General features: G+C 39.7%; 1 protein-coding gene across 1 annotated transcript; it reads right to left on the reverse strand.

Moving 5' to 3' along the window:
- Nucleotides 1-3,714: 3,714 nt before the first annotated feature.
- LOC143020176 (putative cardiolipin synthase (CMP-forming)) lies at nt 3,715-22,619 on the reverse strand. Its single transcript, XM_076176342.1, has 6 exons — nt 22,097-22,619; nt 21,441-21,578; nt 13,814-13,943; nt 13,626-13,711; nt 8,748-8,908; nt 3,715-4,715 (listed from the first exon to the last, which is right to left on the reverse strand). Exons 1-6 carry the CDS (start codon nt 22,616-22,618, stop codon nt 4,613-4,615), a joined length of 1,140 nt encoding a protein of 379 aa, XP_076032457.1. The 5' UTR covers nt 22,619; the 3' UTR covers nt 3,715-4,612.
- Between the last annotated feature and the right edge of the window lie 338 nt (nt 22,620-22,957).

Raw genomic sequence — 22,957 nt, forward strand, 5'->3', positions numbered from 1 at the left:
CCATCAAATGCTGATTTACATATTTATATATGGTAAACAATACTTTTCTTCCATGAAAAGGCTGATTTCTAAAAATTAACCATTAACAAAATGGAAACTAGTGCACCATCAATTTTTTCAATTTAACATCAGTATTCAGCACTAAATAAATTATTTTATATACTCTACTAATGATCACAAATCAGTAATTTCTTTAACTGGCATTTCAAACTGATCTAATACTTACAAAGTTTATCTACTCACCTAAACTGAATTCTTTGCATTGTCATATAAAATATACTCTACTGAATTCCTATTTCAAACAACAACAACAACAACTTCTCTATAAAAAAATCTCAGCATCAAGATTAATTTCCTAACTATTGTATATAAGTTCTAAGATATGTTTTAAAAAATCATCCATTTGTAATAAGCAAAAAATAAGTATTTGTTTCTATGCAAATTTATGGAAATCCTTTTAACTTTAGAAACTTTCATTGCACAATCTCTTCTTCCAGTGAGTCCAAAGATTTTACTTTGATTGACCTCTTTATTATTAGTTATAAATATATAAATGTCGCCAAAAACGGGCAAGATGGGGCAGCTTTCAAATAAATGGTTATTTTCAGTTACACTTTTCCTGTAATGAACAGGAAAATGACAAATCTGATATCTAGCCCACATATCTGTTAATGCTCAAGAGAAAACCAGAAATCACTATTAGCCAGAGTAAACATGTGGTCACTGCAGTGGCTGCCACCTGAGAAAACTTCTATGAAAGTGAACTATACATTTTGCAAAGGACCAGTGATGGGTTCCTGCAGATAGTGGTCCTGTGAGCCATCAGAGAATAGTCTCCCTGCCGCTTATCTTCAAAAATCATCAACACCATTGTCTTTATCTGAAAGTGCGGCTCTACAGGGCTGACACTTTATCTCTATATTGAGCCCCAAGATCTTTCCCTATCAGCCAACTATTTCCACCACTTTTACAATGATGCGACACTAAACTTATAAATTCTGAAATTGTATGATCAGACTTGAATAAGGAGTAAACTAATCTCACAAATGTTGCTTCAAATTTCTATCACTAGAAAACTATATGTGACAGATGGTGTGTTAGCATGGTATGTTGTATATCATACCATTATTATTGTACATTGTACTTGCGTGTTGCTTGTTTGGGGAATTATATTTTTCCCCCTCTTTATAAAATTGTCATATGTTTTGTTGTTTGTTGTTTTATTATTTATTGTAATTATGTGTAATCATTGTGTATAATTGTAATTATATTGGATATCGCAAATGCGATGCACGTCTTTCGCGCCAATTGGCAGCTTGGCGTCAGTTCGGAGCCAGCTCTCTTTGTATTCATACGCATTAGTTGTCAGTAGTATCAGTGATTACAGTGTACTTCCTACTATTTGACTTCCATTTCTTGTAGCCACCCGGTACAATGGCATCTGTCCTTGGGAACTTCCACTTATCTCTTTGAGAATAAACACTGGACAACTGTCTAGAAGTATTGTGACTGGCTGTTTTTATGTCATACCCAAATATCAGCCATCCTTGCATAAAAACATGTAAGAAATTTATATAAACTTTGAATCTGTCCCTAGAATACATAGGAGCCAGGGGGTCCATCTCTGTGTGTGTGAAGATGAGGAGAGTCTTGTTCACGGTGATGTTCCGTTTTGATATCTTTCCTAGAGGACAGCAATATGTAGGTGCTGAATATTGGTAAGAAGCAAACTGTGTCAAGTGCTTTTTATGAAAACTTCATCTGATGTAGCAATGACCATCATTCTCCACTTGCTAATTACACCAGATCTGAGACCCACCTGTGTATTTTTCTGAATTGTGAAAATAAAAATGAGTGGTTTCTAGTTTTACATAATAGCCTACAAGTTCAAAGTGGCTGGTAACAGTCTTTGGGTTTTCCCATAGGTCTCTTTAGGAAGAAACACAAGACTTTAGTCCATCTTGTATTAGTGTGGAATTGTACCTCTCACCAGCGTGTATTGTTAAGAGGAAGGGAGCACTAATTGATTGATAATTTTCCATGTGAAAAGCCCTGTACTGACTCCATAAGTTTTAAAGACCTGTATTGACTCCATGAGTTTTATGCAGTCAGTATTTTAGGGATTTCAGTGACCACCCCTTGGACCAGTAATACAACATTCTTTTATTATTGGAGATTAATCCTGACTGGAAGCTGTTGCTGGCTTCCTGGAAGCTGTGGGTCTTCAGGGGATAATGAATTGATTGATTGCAAGACAAATTGTCATTAGCTTATAGTAATAGGAGGGGACTAGTTGCCAGTTGTGTAAAAAGTTGAAAGATATACTGCACAATTGAAATTTGTAGAAATCTACAGCCCAAAATACTGCACAATTGAAATAAGTAAAAATCTATGCCCCTGTGAAGAGAAAAAGTGTCAGTCCCTCAGAGCTCCATCTCCAGATGGAGTTGAGTTTGTTGACAGTTTTTACTAACACAACAGACACTCTAAAGTCTCTTCTCAGAGAAATCTACAGGAAGACCAGAGAACCATTGCCAGCCACTGTTGGGGTACAAGAAGTAAAAGTTGTTTCTAGTGATTAAGGCTTCTTTCTGCTGTCAAAATCCTGTGCCTATAACTGTTTCAAGTACATTCAGTTTATTTGCCTTCATGACAAGGTCCTCTGTGTAAAAAATGGAAGTCATGTGTGGCTACTTCCCTTATAAAGGAAGTCTTGTATTAAATGTGAAGCCAAGCATTTTAGGCTTTCATCCACAGAGAGATTGACAATTTACTTTGACCAATGGGTGTTGATTTGGTTCTATCTGCAAGCAACACAACTAAGGATTTTTGCAGAGATGCAGACACAATCTTGCACCAGCCGTAACTGAAGCTCATTTTAGGTACTTTTGGCCACTAATCTGTTGTTGAAGTGTTAGATCATCTGAATGAGAGCTTTGGTGGTGTGCTCCTGGTTTGGGTTGGGAAGATCAAGTACAAATAAGTTATTGTTAGTGATAACATTACTCTCTGTGGGACTTCTGGTCTTCTAGTCCCCAATAGATGGTTACTCTGACCTGCTTTGCATTCACTACAAGTTTGGAAGTTTGTCAGATATTTCTTGTAACTGTTGTGTATTTCAGTTTCTATCATCTTGTTTGACAGAATATGTCTTGGGACTGTCAGAAACTTTTATATCTATTGCCACCACTATTATCTTGTAACTGTTGTGTATTTCAGTTTCTATCATCTTGTTTGACAGAATATGTCTTGGGACTGTCAGAAACTTTTATATCTATTGCCACCACTATTATCTTGTCAAATGGCAATTTCCTGTTGAAGCTTTTCAGTACTTGTTTGATAACACTTGTGACCAATGTGTTGATGGAATGGATTTCTCTGAATTCATCTTAATTTGGCAAGGTATTTGTATTCTGCTTCTTTCTAAGATTAATTTTTCCATATGGTAAAAAGGAGAGAGGCAGAATTGTAGGATGCTTGGTTCTCTGGCAATTTGTCTTGTGTCAGGATGGGGATTACACGTGTTCTTTTTACAGACTGTTAGAATGTCACTGTGCTACCAAGAATGGTTGAAGCTATCATTCATGGCTTTTATTGCTGCAGGGTTCAGATGTTTCAAGTGGTAGTTTTGTCATGCTGACATTAAATATCCCATCCTTCATTTGAAGAATTGTAGTTCCTTTTATTTGATTGGCATACTGTGAAAGAAAATCATACCATACCAGTTTATGCATTCAAAGCAAAAGTACAAATGGTATATCCAAACACACGTATAGACACACACCAGAAAGAAAAAACTCAGAACCCTATGTATACATGAACAAAATAAGTCTGTAACTTCATTAAAAGATTCAAATAATTCACACAGTCTCAGTCCAACAGGGCATACTGTGCCAACAACTTGTCATCCTATACTTGATCACATCATATTGATAGCTAAGCTAAGGTTGGCACTAATTAACATTTATTCTATATTTCAAATTCAAGAAAACATTCAAGATGAAGAAGACTCTCTCTGTATACTAATTTTAGAGGTAATAACAATTACATTACTTGAGAATCATCCACATCAGTATATAATGTAATGAGGAATTTTATTTTTGTTCAACAAAATTATAAGGATAATACTGAGCACTCTAATGTGCATGTATACATTCATTTACACAAGCATCCATATATATCTAAATGTACATATTAATATAAACAACCTACAAAGTAAATACATGCAACAATAGAAAAACAGACTATAAAAACTCATAGCAATGTATCATCCATATATGGCCCTCATATTCTAATTGGCCTCCCATTTTATCCCACATAAATTGCATTGTTCATGGTATGTAAGGCCTTGAAAATGGCTATGTGATTGATTAACTAACCTAGGGCTCTGAACTGTAAGATTACTTAGCAATCACTTTAAAAAAAAAGGCATTATTAGCAGTCTATTCAAACAATGACCATAACAAAATAATGGTACATAACTGAACCCTAAGTTCAATGAGCAAATTTCTGTATGTTTCCATGTTTTTCTATATGTATGTACAATGAAGTCAATATTCCTCTCATTAGTTGGTCATTATCAAGTAGAGATCTGATTAGATTTTAACTTCAGTCAAGACTTTTTCTGTTCTTGCATCTTTTTAAGCATCTTGTAAGTGTTATTTGAGAATATGTAGCTGATTCCTGAGCTCAGTGTGGTTGCAGCAGTAAACCACCTGTAAAATAAAAGTAAAAATGATAAATTTTCATTACTTTAATTTCTATTTACCTATATACCAAGGGTTTCTTCCCCTTTATAAGGAAGGTAGCCAAGTCAAAGGCACATGCCCACTCCCACTCATTCCACTCCCATCCACCACCCTTGTTTCCCTCTCTTCTTAGCTCCTTGTGGATGAAGGATCATCTCTGTCTCCTTTTCACTGTCCATGTCAAGAGCAAAGCACCAAGACAGAGTAAATTTCCATTGTTATACCCAACATGTTATTTCACAAGGAATCTGTTTGCTACTTGCTTCCCATTCCTCCCAGCTGGCTTCACCACAATTAAAATCTCCAATAAGGCCTATGTTATTACTTTGTTTAATATTTTTCTTTAGGAAAAGAGCTGTCTCCGTTAACATTTTTTGATATTCAGTTTCATCCCAACCTCTTGTCTTGGGGAGAACATATGCCACCATCAAATTTCTTTTATTGTGCCCTTTAACCTCTTCAGTACGGGCCAAAATCTCGCGGGCAGCATTACCTGCCAGACATACGATGTGTCGTAATAATACTCGCATCATAAAATATAGTCACTGCTTATATCGATCGTTCTCTCTTTCACCCATGAATTTTGATAACCATAGAAAATGTGATGAAGACAGTTTAGAGAGTATGTCATTATGCAGGGGCAACTACAATAAATATAATCAAGATGCCGATATGGCAGCCTCGCGTATCCACTTGCTCCTCATGCCGCTTACGTATGCGGCACCGTATGGAAGGGGTTAATATTAATCTTTAGGGGAGTTGCTTCACCCACGCCTACAAATTTGCTTCTTCCACCTTTGTCACTTCTCACCACAAACATTATATCCTTTTTATTTTCTTTGTCTCTTCTCAAGGTGTATTTGTCGTTCCCTAACTGTATATCAATATTTTCTGGGAGTTTAGTCTCTACTAGATACATTATATCAGGCTCATTTGTCCTGAAGTAGTTATCATCTCCAACCTAGCCAAAAATAAAACATCAACATTAGCATATGCTATTCTATGTTTCCATGTAGTGCTTACTTTGCGATGCTCCCTTCTTGTTTTCCTAGAAACTCTTTCATCACCTTCTGATTGACAACTCTAAAAAAAACAAAAAAAAAATCAACTTTTCTTCTTGCGCTTACTTCCAAGACTTGCTGATTACTTCTTTTGCCACGGCTTGCAACTTGAACTTTATTTTCATTAGACGTGCGGAATTTCTCTTATACTTGCCTAACCTATATATGCTATCAATCTGGTCTGTTACATCTAAATCCTTCCCTAGAGTTGTAGATGTAATTTTCCTAATCATTTACTTTTCTTTTTCTTGATGTAACTTCCATGAAGTGTTGTATTCTTCTTGGCATCCAAAAAGTACGATGCATCTATATTTGTCTACATCTCTGACAAGAGATTATCTTTTTTCTATAACCCTGACTATTCTTTCTTCCAGGCTGTCTCCTACCTGTTGCTCCATGATATCTTTAACCCCTTCAATACGGGCCAATACATGTGATGTTGTGTCATAATACTCGCATTATAAAAAATAAAGTTACCACTGTATTGCTTGTTCTCTTTCACCCGTGAATTTTTATAACCATAGAAAATATGAAGCCAGTTTACAGAGTATGGGGGTCACGCAGGTACAACTACAATATATATAATCAAGACGCTGACATCGGCATCCTCGCGTACCTACTTGCTCCTCATGACACCTACGTAGGCGTCATCGTATCGAAGGGGTTAAAGGTTACTCTGTTACTCCTATCTTTATTTGTTGTTGACCTATCCTACTTTTCCTCCATGGTGTTAAGATTTTTACTCTCATTGATCAAAGTTTCATTTTCCCTTCTCAGTTTATCAATCTGTTTTTTGAGCCAAGTTTGTTTCCTTTTCCTGCTCAAGCTTTTTCTCGAGATTGTGTAATCTAGACTCGTGTGAGGAAATTAAATCTAAATCTTTTCTAAGAATTTCACTTACCTCCATGGCAGAGTATCCAACTTGAGACTTATCTTCTTTTTCAATTTTATTTTCTGTACTATATTGATTAGTTTTTCTAATGGACTTACCTTTTTGGGTGTGAAGCCTTCAAAATCATTCATTATTAGTGTAGATATAGCAATGAAAGACAACGATTTGTGATATGTGTGTGTGTGTGAAAATCACACATCATATAATACTAATTAAGTCTAAAGCATTTATCCAGATAATTTGATGAGCTGAGCTTCTAATCTAAGAATAAAGTTATAAACAAATTTTCTTTAGTAACAGAGATCACCTGTAAATACAATATAAGCACTCAACTTCAAAATCTAGCAAATGCTCTTATCATTAGCAAACCCTACCACTGATCTAAAAATAACTGGATCATGGATCGGTGTCCTGATTATGAGGTCGGCGGCAGCTATGTTGGTAGTACCAAAACAAACCCACGCCACGCGATTGACTGATAGCATTGATAGCGTCCCTTACAGTTCTCGGCAGCTTTCGCTCCTATATACTGGTGTGTTTTACATATTTAAAGATCATTTTACAATGCCAACTTGTGCTACATTCAACTGCACCAACCGGAGAAAAGGTGGATGTGAGCAGTCCTTCCACTCGTAAATTAAGGTTTTATTACCCAAAACATCCCAATACCCATCAACAAATGATACGGCCATCAGGAGGCATAAAATGTTGCCCACCAACTGTTTTGTTAGGTGTTGTCTTGTTAATGTTATGTATTTATTATCTGTAAGAAATAGATCTAGCAGCAACCCATTTGTCACGAATGTAATCGTGGCAATAGCAGGATAAATATTTATCATTTAAAAGACCTTATAAGGTTCAAACGCTGTCCAGAGCTGTGTAGCTGTATAGAACCGGTTGTTCTTCCTGATTACATGTGTAGGCTTTTTCTATATTGTGAAGTGTGAGGAATTCATATTAGATGGGCTGAATTACTATTCGGGGCCCGTTCAAAAATTATGTAATGTTTTTTCTGGTGAAATTCGACACCCCCCACCCCATGTACTATTATGTTTCAACTCATAAGAATTTATCCATCTACCGGTCTCAACTACTGTTACGGAAGAGTATGATTTTTCAGGACCAAACATAGCGGGTATGTGTCTTCGTTTCTATTTATTGAATATGAACCACTAGTACTATTGTAACTGATGCATGTACATTCTTTTTACTGAACGATTTCAGTGTCAAAGTTTCTATTTCAGGATCGATGTGAAATATATTGTTTCAAAAGCACCGATGCATATCCATGTATATCACTATCGTCCAATATTTAAGGCACCTGTAATGTGCTGTACACGATACAATAGCAATATTCACAATAAATACTAATGTAGGTTTTGTTTTGTAAAGATTCACTGGAGGTTTCTTGGAATATTGTGGATACGTGTATGTTTAGTGACAGGTGAAATTTGTTTGTTGAAATACATGTGTAGTTAACTGGATTTCAATGACCAGATGACTAGATTTCGAAAAACACCGAAGATGACTGCTTGTCAAGATTCGAGAGATTGAGATAACAACATGTGGTCACACTCACACACACATATGTGAAGGCCTAATTTATGCTTCGCACAAAATAATGTACATAGGATACATAGGATACAACCACTGATCTATATTGTTATGCAGATCAGTGGATACAAGTTAAAACATCTACATGTTCTCTTGTTTATGTCAGTTTTAGCGTACTTGTTTGATTACTTTTATGGTCAAATACCGGTACATGTAGACATGTACTGTTTCATAAACTACACAGGAAAACTTATTTACAGATCACATCACTATCATGCAGCCCATACCAACCACATAGGCCACGAGAGTAACATGACAGCTCCCATGACCGGCGGAGCGGTTCACACGTGCTAACGTTTTGGTACTACCAATATGGCGGCCATGTCCCGCCTGCCTGCCTCACTCCTGGGGCAGCCCACGGCCCATATACGCTATCCAGGTGTTATACAGATCAGTGAACCCTACAAACATATAAGTTTCAAATACTCTTACCACAGTGCATGGAGCAGATAATGATCTGTGAAGGCAAAAACAGGTGCAGCAAGTGAGGCTGTGATGAGACCTAGTTGGATGGCAGTATTAACTTTGCTAATAGTCGTGGGGGCAAGCTGAGCTGTGGCATGGGTTGCATCAAAGTAACGACTCACTGTACGCTGGTGAATAAAGAGATATATTAGTTGTACAAATACAAATTAAGTAATTATAACATTTGTAAACCTCCCTTGTAAGGGGTAAAAAGCTTTGGTATATGTAAAACATCATTACATGAAATGGGTGGATGGGGTGAAAATGGGCTTTTGAGTAAATGGGGAATGTCTGTTGAGCAGTGAAGGGAGTAGGCAAGAGATAGGTATGAGTGGAGAATTGTTGTGACTCACCATCTCACTCCCATGTAGTGGGAAGTGAGAAACCCCTGGTAGGGGAAGCCCTGTCAGTTGTGGCATGCCACTGTTTTTTTAGAATGATGTTTGGGATTTCCTCCCCGCTTGCCCAGGGCATTATCCCCTTATTTAAAAAGGGTGACAAAAAGAAGTCAATAAACTACAGGCCTATGAGCTTAACCTCAACTGTAGGAAAAATTATGGAAACTATCATCAGATATGATATCAAACATCAATTAGAGAGTAGCTGTTTAATAAATGATAGCCAGCATGGATTCAGAGAGAAATGTTCTTGCATGACTAACTTATTTGAATTCTACAACACAGTCATCTCAAATTATGACAAAAGAAACATACATACATACATACATATATATACCAAAGGCTTTTTTTTTCTTATAAGGGTAATAGCCAAAAAACAAAGACATAAAACCACTCCCACCCATAGATTTAATATCTTTGGACTCTGCAAAGGCTTTAGATAATATCCCTGCATGAAAGACCACTGGCTAAATTAGTTTCCCATGGAATAAGTGGTAGCCTATTAAGCTGGAATAATAACTGGTTAAACAATCATAAACAGAGTTGTTCCAAATGACAAAACTTCTAGATGGAAAAATGTTATGAATGGAGTTCCTCTGGGTTCTATTTTTGGGCCACTTCTATTCATAGTATATATATAAATGATACAGACCATGGACTGAAATCTATTGTCTCCAAATTTGCTGATGATACAAAACTGTGTGGAATGGCAAATGATCACTTAAACCAATTAAATACTCAAGAAGATTTAGATAAACTACAACAATGGTCTGAAAAATGGCTAATGAAATTTAACACAAGTAAATGTAAGGTTATGCATATTATAGGTAAAAGTAACAATAAGTATAATTACAAGTTATTTGGAAATTCATTAACAAAAGTGGATAGTGAAAAGGATCTTGGTGTAATTTTTGTGATCTCAAATCATCTAAACAGTGTATTTCTCCCTCAGAGAAAGCAAATAAGATTCTAGGACTGACTGCATGATCTTCTGATTTTAAAAGTCCATCTATCATTAAAAAGCTATATAAATCATTTGTTCCTCCACATTTTAAATATGTTGTTTACATATGGTCACCAAATCTATATTAAAGACACTGACAGATTAGAAAAAGTACAATTGTAAGTCACAAAACTGATTCCAAATACATACATACATATACAAAAGGCTTTTTCCCCCTTGCAAGAGAGGTAGCCAAAAATCAAAGGCATAAAAAACCATTCCCACCCATTCCATCCCTAATACACTTCACTCCCCTCCACCCTCTACCCTCCCTCTTATCTTAGCACCTCCTGGATGACGGGTCATCCCTGCACCTTGTCCACTGCCCTGGGTCAGAAGTAGTGTTGCAAGACATAGCACGTCCACAGCAAGGCCGCTTCATTATATCAGCGACCCCCCTCTCTGTCCCCTCATGCAGAAAAGGAGAAGACAAGGAGAAATCCTTTCAGGCTGCGTCAAATTTTTCTCACACATATTACCTCACCCCCCATCCCCCCACCTCTTGCATCCCAACATCATCCATATACAACCATTTTCCATTCACCCCTGTCTTCTGTCCTCTCCCTTCCTTCCTCAACAGACATTCCCCTCTTCCCCAAAGCCCCTTTCACCCCATCCATCCATCTCATCCTAGGTCGCCCCCTCATGTTCACTCCTTCCACATCTGCCTTCCATACCTCTTTTACTAGTCTTTCTTCACTCATTCTTTCCATGTGTCCAAATCATCCCAATACTCTTTCATCCACCCTGTCTCCCAACTCCCTTACCATCCCTGTTCTCCTCCTCACCTCCTCATTCCTCACTCTATCCAGCCTAGTAACCCCTATCATAATTCTCAGACACCTCATCTCAAACACATTCAAACTCCTTCTCTCTTCCTCTCTTATGTTCCATGTTTCTGCCCCATACAGTGCTGTGGCACAATCACTCCTTCATACAATCTCCTCTTAGCATCCATTCCCAAATGTCAAAAATAAATCATACAAAAATTGACTAAAATATATGAATCTATTTTCCCTAAAAAAGTGTAGATTTAGGGGGAGCTTGATACAGGTTTTTAAGATTCTAAAGGGAATTTACATCAAAAGTGATGAAATCTTCACATTGAATGCAAATCAAACACAAAATAATGGTCTCAAACTGTCAGGAATTAATCTAATTTGAAAGTGGGTAGAAACAACTTTGCCAATCATGTACAACTACACTCAATCAGCTGATTCCTCTCAAACTACTACACTTACACTTGTCCACTTTTTCCTTTATAAAGCGGAACTATACAGGCACTTCTCCAGTCCTGTGGCACTCTACTCTCTTTTAGACACACATTAAACAACCTCACCAACCTGTCCACCATCACTGTTCCTCTCTTTTTAAGACACTCCTCATGACACCCATCTGACCCAGGTGCCTTACCTGCTGTCATCATTTTAATAACTATTTTCATCTTATCTTTCCTTATTTCTCCTCCATTTTCCTCATTCATCACTATCATTTTCTTAGCCCTACCCACTGCAACTACCTTTTCCTCCCTATCCTCCATCACATTTGGCAACTCCCTAAAATACTCTGCCCATCTTCCTCTTACTGTTGTTTCTTCCATTATCATCTCTCCATCCACACCTTTTCTTCTTTACTTGATTTGCCTCCTCTTCCCCCCTGAATTTCCTTCCAAAACATCTTTTTATTACTTTAAAAAATTCCTCTCATACTCTTACCCCATTTCACATCTGCTCTCCTCTTTGCTTCCTTTATCTTATGCTTTACTTCTCTTCCCTTTTCTTTTTGCCGCTCATATGATTCTCTTGTCCTATTTTTTTCCCAATCTGTGAATCCTCATTTCTTCTCTTCTACAACCTTCTTTGCTTCATCATCCCACCACTCACTACCCTTCCTTCTATTTTCTCACAGTATACAAACCTATACATGTATAGGTTTATATACTGTGAGAAAATAGAAGGAAGGGTAGTGAGTGGTGGGATGATGAAGCAAAGAAGGTTGTAGAAGAGAAGAAATGAGCATTCTCTCATTGGTTATAAGCCCTCTGTGAGGGGTACCATCCTAGCCTCCCAATAGGTGGGGGGGGGGGGTGTGTGTGTGTGATGTTAAACCATATAATTATCACATAAACCTATACATATATATGACTTTATTGTCTTCTGAACCTTAAATACCCAGCAGGCCACATAAAAAAATATGTGGATCATATACTCCTTTGAATATGACTCACACTTAATCACAGCTAACTGCTCCACACAGCTGCTCAATTGATGCCCCCTTTTTGGTAAGGCAATTTGCTAGTTGTTATGATGTGTCTACCCAGACCATCTCTGCATAACCTATTCTCAATTTTTACTCACACAAATCATTTAATGACACTTCCTTTTGTTCATCCATACACACATCACTCACCAATAAAGCCACAAGGTCATTCCTTTTCTTCTTTATGCTCTCTCCATCCCAGGCATATCATTAGGCATATTCCCAAACTCAACCCCACCTTTCTTTTTCAACCTAGTTTAACCCTAGGCTAACACATCTATTGTTTGTCTTATAAATCTATCACTAACTTCTCTTTCATTTTCTCATTACATGACCAAGCACATTTAGGCCCAAAGACCAAGGTTCTGACTGGATTTGCCCACATAAAACCTCCCCTTTTGCTTTAACTCTTCAAAAGTGAAAAGTGTCTAAAGAGGAATATCTAGTCACCTTGCTCCACACTATTTAGTCACCTTTTACAAAATTGAGGGGATCAATCAATCAATCCGTTGCCCCTGGCTCTTTTGCAGAAGACTGACAACCTTCAGGTAGTTGGCAACATCATTCCTGTGTCCTTACTGCAAGACATACATACTGTATATCCCTACTTTCTATATTTCTTAGTAGTTCTTCATCATCTGTATTAATTTTTTGATAAAGTGTAATGTTTAGTAAGATACTTAAGTCCAAAGGCATGATAATTCAATTGCAACACAGGAAGTTTCACCAAAATTCACCTTCCAACTCCCACAAAGTGAGAAGTGAAAAACCCCAGGTAAAACAAAACCCCATCAGTTGTTGTTGTTGTCGTTCCCTAGACTGTCTGTTCGAGCAGTCCCGTCTCCCCAAGGAATGCTACAGCCGAAACTGGGTTTTCCCACAAATCCTTTATAGAGTGTATGTTGTGTTGTTTGGGTGCTTCACCCCATACCATACAACACATAATGGAAGACTGCATTATACACAATCATGCACGCAAACAACCCCGTTAGTTGTGGTATGTTACTGGCTTTTTAGTCGGATGCTGGGTCACCTCCCTGCCTGGCCAGGGCTGTCAGGAAGCAGTGAGACAATATGCAGTGGGTCCAGAGAATCAAATTCATGACCAACTGCTCATGAGTTTGCCATGGTATCCACTGAGCTACAATGCAAAATATCTAAACAAAATAATACAAACTGACTTACTGGAGGAGGAAGGCTTTTGAATCGTACAACAGAAGCCCCGCCAATGATGAGGACATCACGGTAGATGATGAGCCCAGTTAGAGGTACTGGAAAAAAATAGGACAAATATAATGTTGCACTTCCAAATACTAAAATCTGGAATTAAGATGAAATATCAAAACATTCTGGATAAACTTAATTTGGCTTACATGGTATCAGACCATTGTAGGTAAGAGTCAGGAACAATACAGCTACCAGCACTTTATCTGCTAAAGGGTCTAGGAAGCTTCCTAATCTTGATGCTTGTCCTGGGAACTGCCTTGCTATCCACCCATCTATCTGTATTAGTAAAATGAAAAATCAATCACTGTGCATTTGCATACTCCTTGTTTAATGATGGGGTTCCAATCCAGCAACCCCATCATTAAGCAAAATTTGTTAAGTGAGTTCTCTTTATTAATCTACGAAATTCTTAAAATTACAAAAAAGAAAGTACAAGGAAACTCAAAGGAAACTCAACTTACAAATCATTGTTTTATAACTCAACTTACAAATCATTGTTTTACAACATATGAAATTCTTAAAATTACAGAAGGTACAATATGTTTAATGGAAACTGAGGACCTTACTTTGGTGGGGGAAAAGAATACTGCCACCAAGTATTCCCACTTGGATCGTAAGAGGCGAGAAGAAAGGGACGGGGATTGGGACTAGGCATCCTTCTCCTTGTAGCCCCACAGGGGACATTCCTAAACGAAAAAGTAAAGGCATAAGAGGGTCTGGGAGTTTTCGGATCAGCACCCTAAGGTTTGGGTCTTTTAATGTGCGTGGATGTGGTACAGATGAGAGTAAAAGGGAAGAGATAGGTAGTATGTTTGTGAGAAGAAAGATGGATGTGTTGGCTTTGAGTGAAATTAAGTTGAAAGGGAAGGGTGAGTGTAAGTTTGGGAGTGTAAGTGGGAGGTTATCAGGAGTGAAGAGAGGGCGAGGGAGGGAAGGGGTGGCTATTCTAGTAAATGAAGAGATAGGTAAACGTGTAGTTTAGTGGAAGGAGGTTTCCTCAAGGATAATGTGAATGAAGGTGAAACTGGGAAAGGAGATGTGGGTCTTTGTAAGTGCATATGGGCCTGGCAGTGAGAAGAGTGTAGAAGAAAGGGAGGCTTTTTGGATAGATTTAAATGAGTGCATAGAGGATTTAGGAAGAAATGTCAATGTAATAGTACTGGGAGACCTTAATGCTAGTGTAGGAAATGGTCCAATCGATGGAGTGGTTGGGAAATGTGGAGTTCCAGGAAAGAATCGTAGTGGAGAGTTGATGGTGGAAATGTGTCTAGAAAGAGAGTTGATGATAGCAAATACAGTGTTTCAGAAGAAAGTCAAGCATAAGTACACATGGGAGAGGGTGGTAGATAGAGCGCTAATGGATTATGTAGTGGTAAATAGGATTATGATAGGAAGAGTTAAGGATGTACATGTGCTAAGGGGAGAGGGTGGGGGAATATCAGATCATTTTTTGGTGGAAGGTAAGTTGAGAGTGGAGGATAGATGGAGAAAGAGGAAAGGGACAAAAGGTAGGGAGGTTCTTAGAGTGAACTCTTTGAATGAAAAGGAAAAGGAGAAGGAGTAAGGAAAGAAGCTGAAGGAGGAGTGGGAGGGAGTAAAGGATAGAGTAGAGCTGGGTGTGGAGGAGGAATGGGGATGGTTCAAGGAGGGAGTCATAAAGTGTGTAAGGATGGTGTGTGGAACAAGAAGGACAGGGGGAAATAGAAGAAAGGGTAGTGAATGGTGGGATGAGGAAACAAAGAAGGTTGTAGAAGAGAAGAAGTGAGCTTCCATAGATTGGTTACAAAATAGGACAGGGGAGTCATATGATAGGTACAAAGAAAAGAGAAGTAAAGCAAAAGGTAAAGGAGGCAAAGAGGAGAGCAGATGTGAAATGGGGTAAGAGTATGACAGAAAATTTTGAAAGTAATAAAAAAGATGTCTTGGAAAGAAATTAAGAGAGGAAGAGGAGGCAAATTAAGTAGAGAAGAAAAGGTAAAAGGTGCAGATGGAGAGATGATAATGGAGGAGAAGGCAGTAAGGGGATGATGGGCAGAATATTTTAGGGAGTTGCTAAATGTGAAGGAGGATAGAGAGGGAAAGATAGCTGCAGTGGGAAATGCGAAGAAAATGAGAGTGATGAGTGAGGAGAATGGAGGAAAAATAAGGAAGGATGAGGTGAAGGCAGTTGTTAAGATGATGAAAGCAGGTAAGGCACCTGGTCTGGATGGATGCTGTGCAGAATGTCTGAAAAAGGGAGGTACAGTGATGGTGGACTGGCTGGTGAGGTTATTTAATGTCTGCTGGAGAGAGGGTAGAGTGCCGGAGGACTGGAGGAGTGCCTGTATAGTTCCTCTTTACAAGGGAAAAGGGGACAAGTGTGAATGTAGTAGTTTCAGAGTGATTAGCTTGTTAAGTGTAGTTGGGAAGGCTTATGGGAGGATCTTGATTGAGAGGATTAGGAGAGGAACAGAAGGAGTAATTGGTGAGGAACAGTGTGGATTTAGGACAGGTAGAGGTTGTGTAGATCAGATCTTTGTGGTAAGACAGATATGTGAGAAAGCTATGGGAAAGGGGATGTTTTTGGGGCTTTTATGGATCTGGAAAAGGCTTATGATAGGGTAGACAGAAAGGCACTGTGGGAGGTTATGCAGATATATGGGATAGGAGGAAAGCTTCTGGGAGCTGTCAAGAGTTTTTATGAGAGTAGTAGAGCTTATGTCGGGATTGGAAATGGAGAGAGTGAGTGGTTCGAGGTAAAGGTGGGACTTCATCAAGGATGCGTTATTTCGCCCTGGCTGTTCAACTTATACACGGGCGGGGTGGTGCGAGAGGTAAATGCTAGGGTAGTGGGTCAGGGATTGGAGATGGTTAAAGAAAATGGAGAAAAGTGGGAGGTGAGCCAGCTGTTGTTTGCGGACGACACTGCACTTGTGGCAGGATTGGAGAAGGGATTGAGGAAGTTGGTTGCAGAGTTTGGGAGAGTATGTGATAGAAGAAAGCTAAAGATAAATGTGGGTAAAAGTAAGGTGATGAGATGTACAAGGGGTGAAAGTGGCAGTAGACTGAAAGTGAGCATTAACCTCTTCAGTTCGGTTCAAAATCTCAAGGGCAGCATTAGCTGTCAGACATACGATGTGTCGTAATAATACTCGCATCATAAAATATAGTCACCGCTTATATCGATCGTTTTCTCTTTTACCCGTGAATTTTGATAACCATAGAAAATGTGATGAAGACAGTTTAGAGAGTATGTCATTACGCAGGGGCAACTACAATAAATATAATCAAGACGCCGATATGGCAGCCTCGCGTATCCACTTGCTCCTCATGCCGCCTACGTGTGCGGCACCGTATGGAAGGGGTTAAGGGAGAGCGACTGGAGGAAGTGGATAGTTTTAGATACTTGGGGGCAAATGTGGCAGGAAAAGGTGGAGTGAAGGTGGAGGTAGAATGTAGATTGAGAGAAGCGAGTAAATGCCTTGGTGAATTAAAGAGTGTAATGAGGAATAGACATTTGGATATGGATGCTATGAGGAGACTGTATGAAGAAGTGATTGTGCCAACAGCACTGTATGGGGCAGAAACATGGAACATATGAGAAGAAGAGAGAAGGAGTTTGAATGTGTTTGAGATGAGGTGTCTGAGAAGTATGATAGGGGTTACTAGGCTAGATATAGTGAGAAATGAGGAGGTGATGATGAGAACAGGGGTGGAAAAGGAGCTGGGAGATAGGGTTGATGAAAGAATATTAGGATGGTTTGGACACATGGAAAGAATGAGTGAAGAAAGACTAGTAAAAGAGGTATGGAAGGCAGATGTGGAGGGAGTGAACATGAGGGGACATCCTAGGATGAGGTGGATGGATGGGGTGAAGGGGGCTTTGGGGAAGAGGGGAATATCTGTTGAGGAAGGACGGGAGAGGACAGAAGACAGGGGTGAATGGAGAATGGTTGTATATGGATGATGATGTGATTGCATGAGGTGGAATGGGTGGGAGGATGGGGGGTGAGGTAGTATGTGTGAGCAAAATTTGACGCAGCCCGAAGGGATTTCTCCCCGTCCTCTCCTTTTATGCAATGGGGGGACGGAGAGGGGGGGTCGCCGATTTAATGAAGTGGCCTTGCTGTGGATGTGCTGTGTCTTGCGACACTGCTTCTGACCCAGGGCAGTGGACAAGGTGCAGGGATGACCCGTCATCCAGGAGGTGCTAAGATGAGAGGGAGGGTGGAGGGGTGTGGAGTGTATTCAGGGATGGAATGGGTGGAAATGATTTTATGCCTTTTCCTTTTTGGCTACCTCCCTTGTAAGGGGGAAAAAGCCTTGGTATATGTATGTATGTACAATATGTTTAAAGGAAACTGAGCACCTTACTTTGAATTATATTAAGGCTACTAGGTATTCTTTTGCCTATTTGGTCGTCAAACCAAATGGCCAACAATTTTTCCATCTCATGTATGAGGCCTTTTTGTTTTCTTGTTATCAAAGCACTGTATCCCATTGTAGTCTTGGCCTTCTCCCTCACTTGTTCTTTGTCCTTTCGAATGGTAGATATCGTAGAATGCAGCCTTGACAGGTGCTATTAGCTCCCCAGCATTTCCTGGCATCGTGCCGGTGGATGCAGGATTGACAGGGGTCACTGGGTTGCGGGGCTCTGGTGGGTTGGGGGTACATGTGCTTCGTGTTGGGCCTTTTTGTATGATGAGATGGCACATAAGCTCAAGGTGTCCTGAATGGCTGTTACCCTCAATGTCTCTTATGAGCGGCAGCTGGTCACTACCTCCTGTAGTGATATATTTGCAGAGAGGGAGCTGAGGCATTCTCCAAGTTCATCATCCCTGATGCCCATGAGTATTACCATTTTCAGCTGGGCCTCCACTCAAGTGACAGAGTTGCCGATGCACAGGTCTACTTCCTCAGCCTTATTCCTTATGTAGCCATAAAAGTTGCTGAAGGACTCACCTTGCATCTGTCTGCAACAGAGCAGGTCATGGCGAAGGAGAGCCTCTACTCGTGTGTCCTGGAAGTGAGCTTGCAGCCAGTCAATCACCTTGTTAGCCGAGAGTCGGGTGTTATGGAGGATGTCTAGGGAGTTTTGTAGCATCCCCTGGACATCGAAGAATAAGCATGACTGGAGCTGTATATCGCGTGGCACCCTATTTACACCGGCTAAGATGGCATAGTCGGCCCAGCCATGGCTGGAATGACTGGAAGTATGTATTGGCCTGCAGTGGTGGTGGATGTGGGACCAAGAGGTTGCCAGCAGCAGAGGAATGGATAGCACCCTGGGGGACCAGGGTGGAGGGCGGAGGAGGAGACGAAGAGTTCAGTGTAGGGGACATTGTGCGGGTGACAATGGCTACGTGAGCTCGCAGGGTCTCCCCCATTTGGTCGATTTTCTCACAGTCTCTCTGCTGACTTTGCATCACTGCTACGAGTTGTCCGATGTTACTGCCACCATCCAGTGAAGACGTCACATTTGGTGTGAGTGTTGGGGGTACGTTGATGTCACCTGCCTCCGAATCTCGTGAACCACGTCTTTGTTTCATATTCCCCTAGGTGGGTGGGCATGGCCTGTGTGGGTCAGCTGGTGGGACGCATGATGTCAGCTTTGCTCCATCTATAGGTTGTGATAACGGCAAGCAGTGCTTGGTATCTTGGCAAGTGGGATGAAAGGCCCCTGTATCACGACCATGTCTAAGAAAGCACATCCCTAACTCCACATGGTGTGGTGTTCATTGCCTAGCATCACACTGCTGCACTCCACACTTCTCAACCACTCTGTCTATTAGTTCATCTCCTATTTTAGCAATGAGATCTCCCAATACCATTACAATGACATTTCTCCCTAAACTATCTATGCACTCATTTAAATCTATCCAAAAAGCCTCCCTTTCCTTTACATTCTTCTCACTACCAGGACCATATGCACTTACAAAGACCCATATCTCCTTTCCCAGTTTCATCTTTATCCACATTAACCTTGAAGAAATCTCCTTCCATTCCATCACACACTTACCTCTCTCTTCACTCACTAATATAGAGATCCCTTCTTTCCCTCATCCTCTCTTCACTCCTGACACCCTCCCCACTACATTCCCAAACAAAAACTCGCCCATCCCTTTCAACTTAGATTCACTTTCTGCAGCTTTGTCTGTGTTACTTGAATCTAAGTTGAAAGGGATGGGCGAGTTTTTGACACACTCAACACATGGTTCATCACAAACAGACTCAAAATAGCTCCAACCAAATCTACAGCAACACTTCTCACCAACTGGACAAAAGAACACAAATACATACCTCATCTCTACATCAACAACACTCTAATACCACACACAAACACACCGAAAATTCTTGGTGTAACATACGATACATCCATGTCTTTCAAACAACACCTCACAAACATAAAAAACAAATGCACACCTAGACTTAACGCACTTAAGTTAATCACTGGAACAACATTTGGACAAAACAAAGAAACTAATATAACAATATACAAACAATGCATACGCTCAGTGATGAATTATGCGAGTCCTGCATGGGCTCCTAATCTCAGTGAGACACACCACAACACCCTTCAAATCATACAAAACAAAGCCCTAAAAACAATTACAGGCTGCACAAATACAACACCTACAGACCATTTACACCATGAAACAAAAGTCCTCAAAGTCAAGGACCACCTCGACATGAGAGGCACACAAACACTTGCTGCAGCCACCACAAACACATCACACCCGCTACACTACATAGCAGAACACCCACACACACCAAGAAACATTAAAACTACACCCAAAGACCTTTATTATGCACAGATACTCTCTTCTCTTCCTCCACAACCACCAAATACCAGCCTCCGGAAACATATTCATAATCATATCACTCACCGCTCCATTAACACACTGAAAGACAACACACTGCTGCATGCCAGACCCCCTGATATCCACCCTTCTGAATCCTCTCTCCCACGAAAGGACAGAGTCCACTTGGCCAGACTGCGATGCGGTCACCACCCAGCACTTCTAAGCTACCAGAAGAGGCTGGACGACCGTGTTGTGAACAGCTGCCCAGGATGTAACACTTCACCCCATACCATACAACACATAATGGAAGACTGCATTATACACAATCATGCACGCAAACAACACAACATACACTCTATAAAGGATTTGTGGGAAAACCCAGTTTCGGCTGTGGCCTTCCTTGGGGAGACGGGACTGCTTGGACAGACAGTCTAGGGAACGACAACAACAACAACAACAACAACTTAATTTCACTTAATGCCAACACATCCATCTTCTTCTCCCACTTGCCTATCTCTTCCCTGTTAGTCTCACCTGTACCCCTCCCACACAAATTAAAAGACCCAAACCTTGGGACTCTGGTTGAAAAACTCCTCCCAGACCTTCTTATGCCTTTTACGACTTGAGTGGGAATACTTGGTGTCATTATTCTTTCTTCCCTATCACAAGGTTAGACAAAAATGTAAACTTATATTCAGAGAAATGGTACAGGATAGTATTGAGAATGAGGTGATACCATAACAGAGGGTCAGTCACAGTATAATATAGAATGATTAGAGATTTCCTTCAACATAGACAAAATGATGTGTGGCTCTGGTCCACAGGGGCACCCCCATATAGACCCTAAAGTATCAACTGCATGCTACTGAGCAGATTTTAACTTCACAGTAACACAGAGCCAATATTATTATTCAAAACATTTGAATAATAATACAATTTTATTGCAAAAATGTGAAAAATTTAACTTCTAAAGATACTGTTTTGACCTTACCAAATCTGTGAAACCAGCAAAAATGAAGATGCCCAAAGACCAAGAGTACATTCCTGACACCACTAAATATCCTAGAAACGGTGACATCAAGATGCGGCTCACACAAAGAAAGTTTGGTATGGTCCAGATATTTTCTCTCTGCAAAATAAATAATGTTTTAAGTTGATGGGTAACACAGAAGATAATTTATATGTCTCATATTTCAAATACACATGAAAAAAGTAAACAGGACAATAATAATTACTCCCATGAGTTTCACACTGACTGGAATTCTGTAGCCCATCAATGGTCCTTCAGCCCTATAATAGATCTTATTGTGTTTTACACTGGTGTAAGACATTCTATGTCATCAGCTAATGGTAGTAGTAGCAGAAGTTGTTACCAATTGTTAGTGCTTCTGGCATGAAGAAGTGGAGAGAATACAGTCAAACATGACAGAAGTCTTATGACTGACTTGTAGACTAAGTATCATCTCCAAATAGAAATGAAGATTAAGATGACTCTTGAATATGGACAGCAAGAATACATTTCCCTCTGATGCCTGTCATGCAGGACCACAATATGCAAGTACCAACTGTTAGCCACAAAAAGCAGCATAACTGGTGGGCTCATAAATTTACAATCATGTGGACATTAATTAATAAACTTTTACATACCTCAACAACTTCCTCCATTCTTTCCATGACCTTGGCCTTAGTTTCTTTAAAATCATCCATCAGTTCTTTTCTAGCTTCCCTAATTTTGTTTTCTTTCTCTTTAAGAATTTTCCACGCTTGTTGCGATCCACTTGGAGTTGATGTTGGGTTCCCCTCACGCTGATCATCAACATTCCGATTGGAACTACTTGAATACAATGTCCTAATACAATTCAAGTTCCATGATAAGGAACTGCACCTCAAAGAATTTTCATCACTGAACTTCTGAAAACTGAACATACTTGAATCACACCAAGTTCGGGTTGATTTTGGCCTTCCGACAAATGAAGCTAAGGATGGGTTAACCTGTTTGACAGTGCTTTCAGCATAAAGCGACAGCATACGATAACCTAAAATAATTAGTGGTCTGTGTTTCCCTCTTTGAAAAACACTTCTCTGAAGTTGTTGCTTCAAGAGAAAATGACAAAAATGATAATGTTTCATTTTTAAACTACACCCGGCCAACACTACACAGCTGACCATGTTTGTTTTGATTCTGTGTTCGTACGCTAGCTGTTCTTAGATTAAATTTCAATTGCATTACCTACATTAAAACTAGTTACCAAAATATTTTTATTGTTACTCTAGTATACATGTATAGATATACTTTCAATAATGTCCAGTCAACTCCAAAAAAATCGTTGCCTCGGTTTAGTGTTGCTGAATATATTTTCATAGCGTCTCCTGTTTGGATCACCAACACCATACTGATTCAATGCAGGTCAAAAACTGTTGTGTATATTGTAGCTTTCATGAGGGCGTTAAAACCGTTCTGCATATTGACCTCTGACTGGGTGTCTTTAAAAGTTTAGTCTTAGACCC

The sequence above is a fragment of the Oratosquilla oratoria genome, chromosome 3, assembly GCF_046742065.1.
Source record: "Oratosquilla oratoria isolate Oo_2021 chromosome 3, ASM4674206v1, whole genome shotgun sequence".
Classification (NCBI taxonomy): Eukaryota; Metazoa; Arthropoda; class Malacostraca; order Stomatopoda; family Squillidae; genus Oratosquilla; species Oratosquilla oratoria.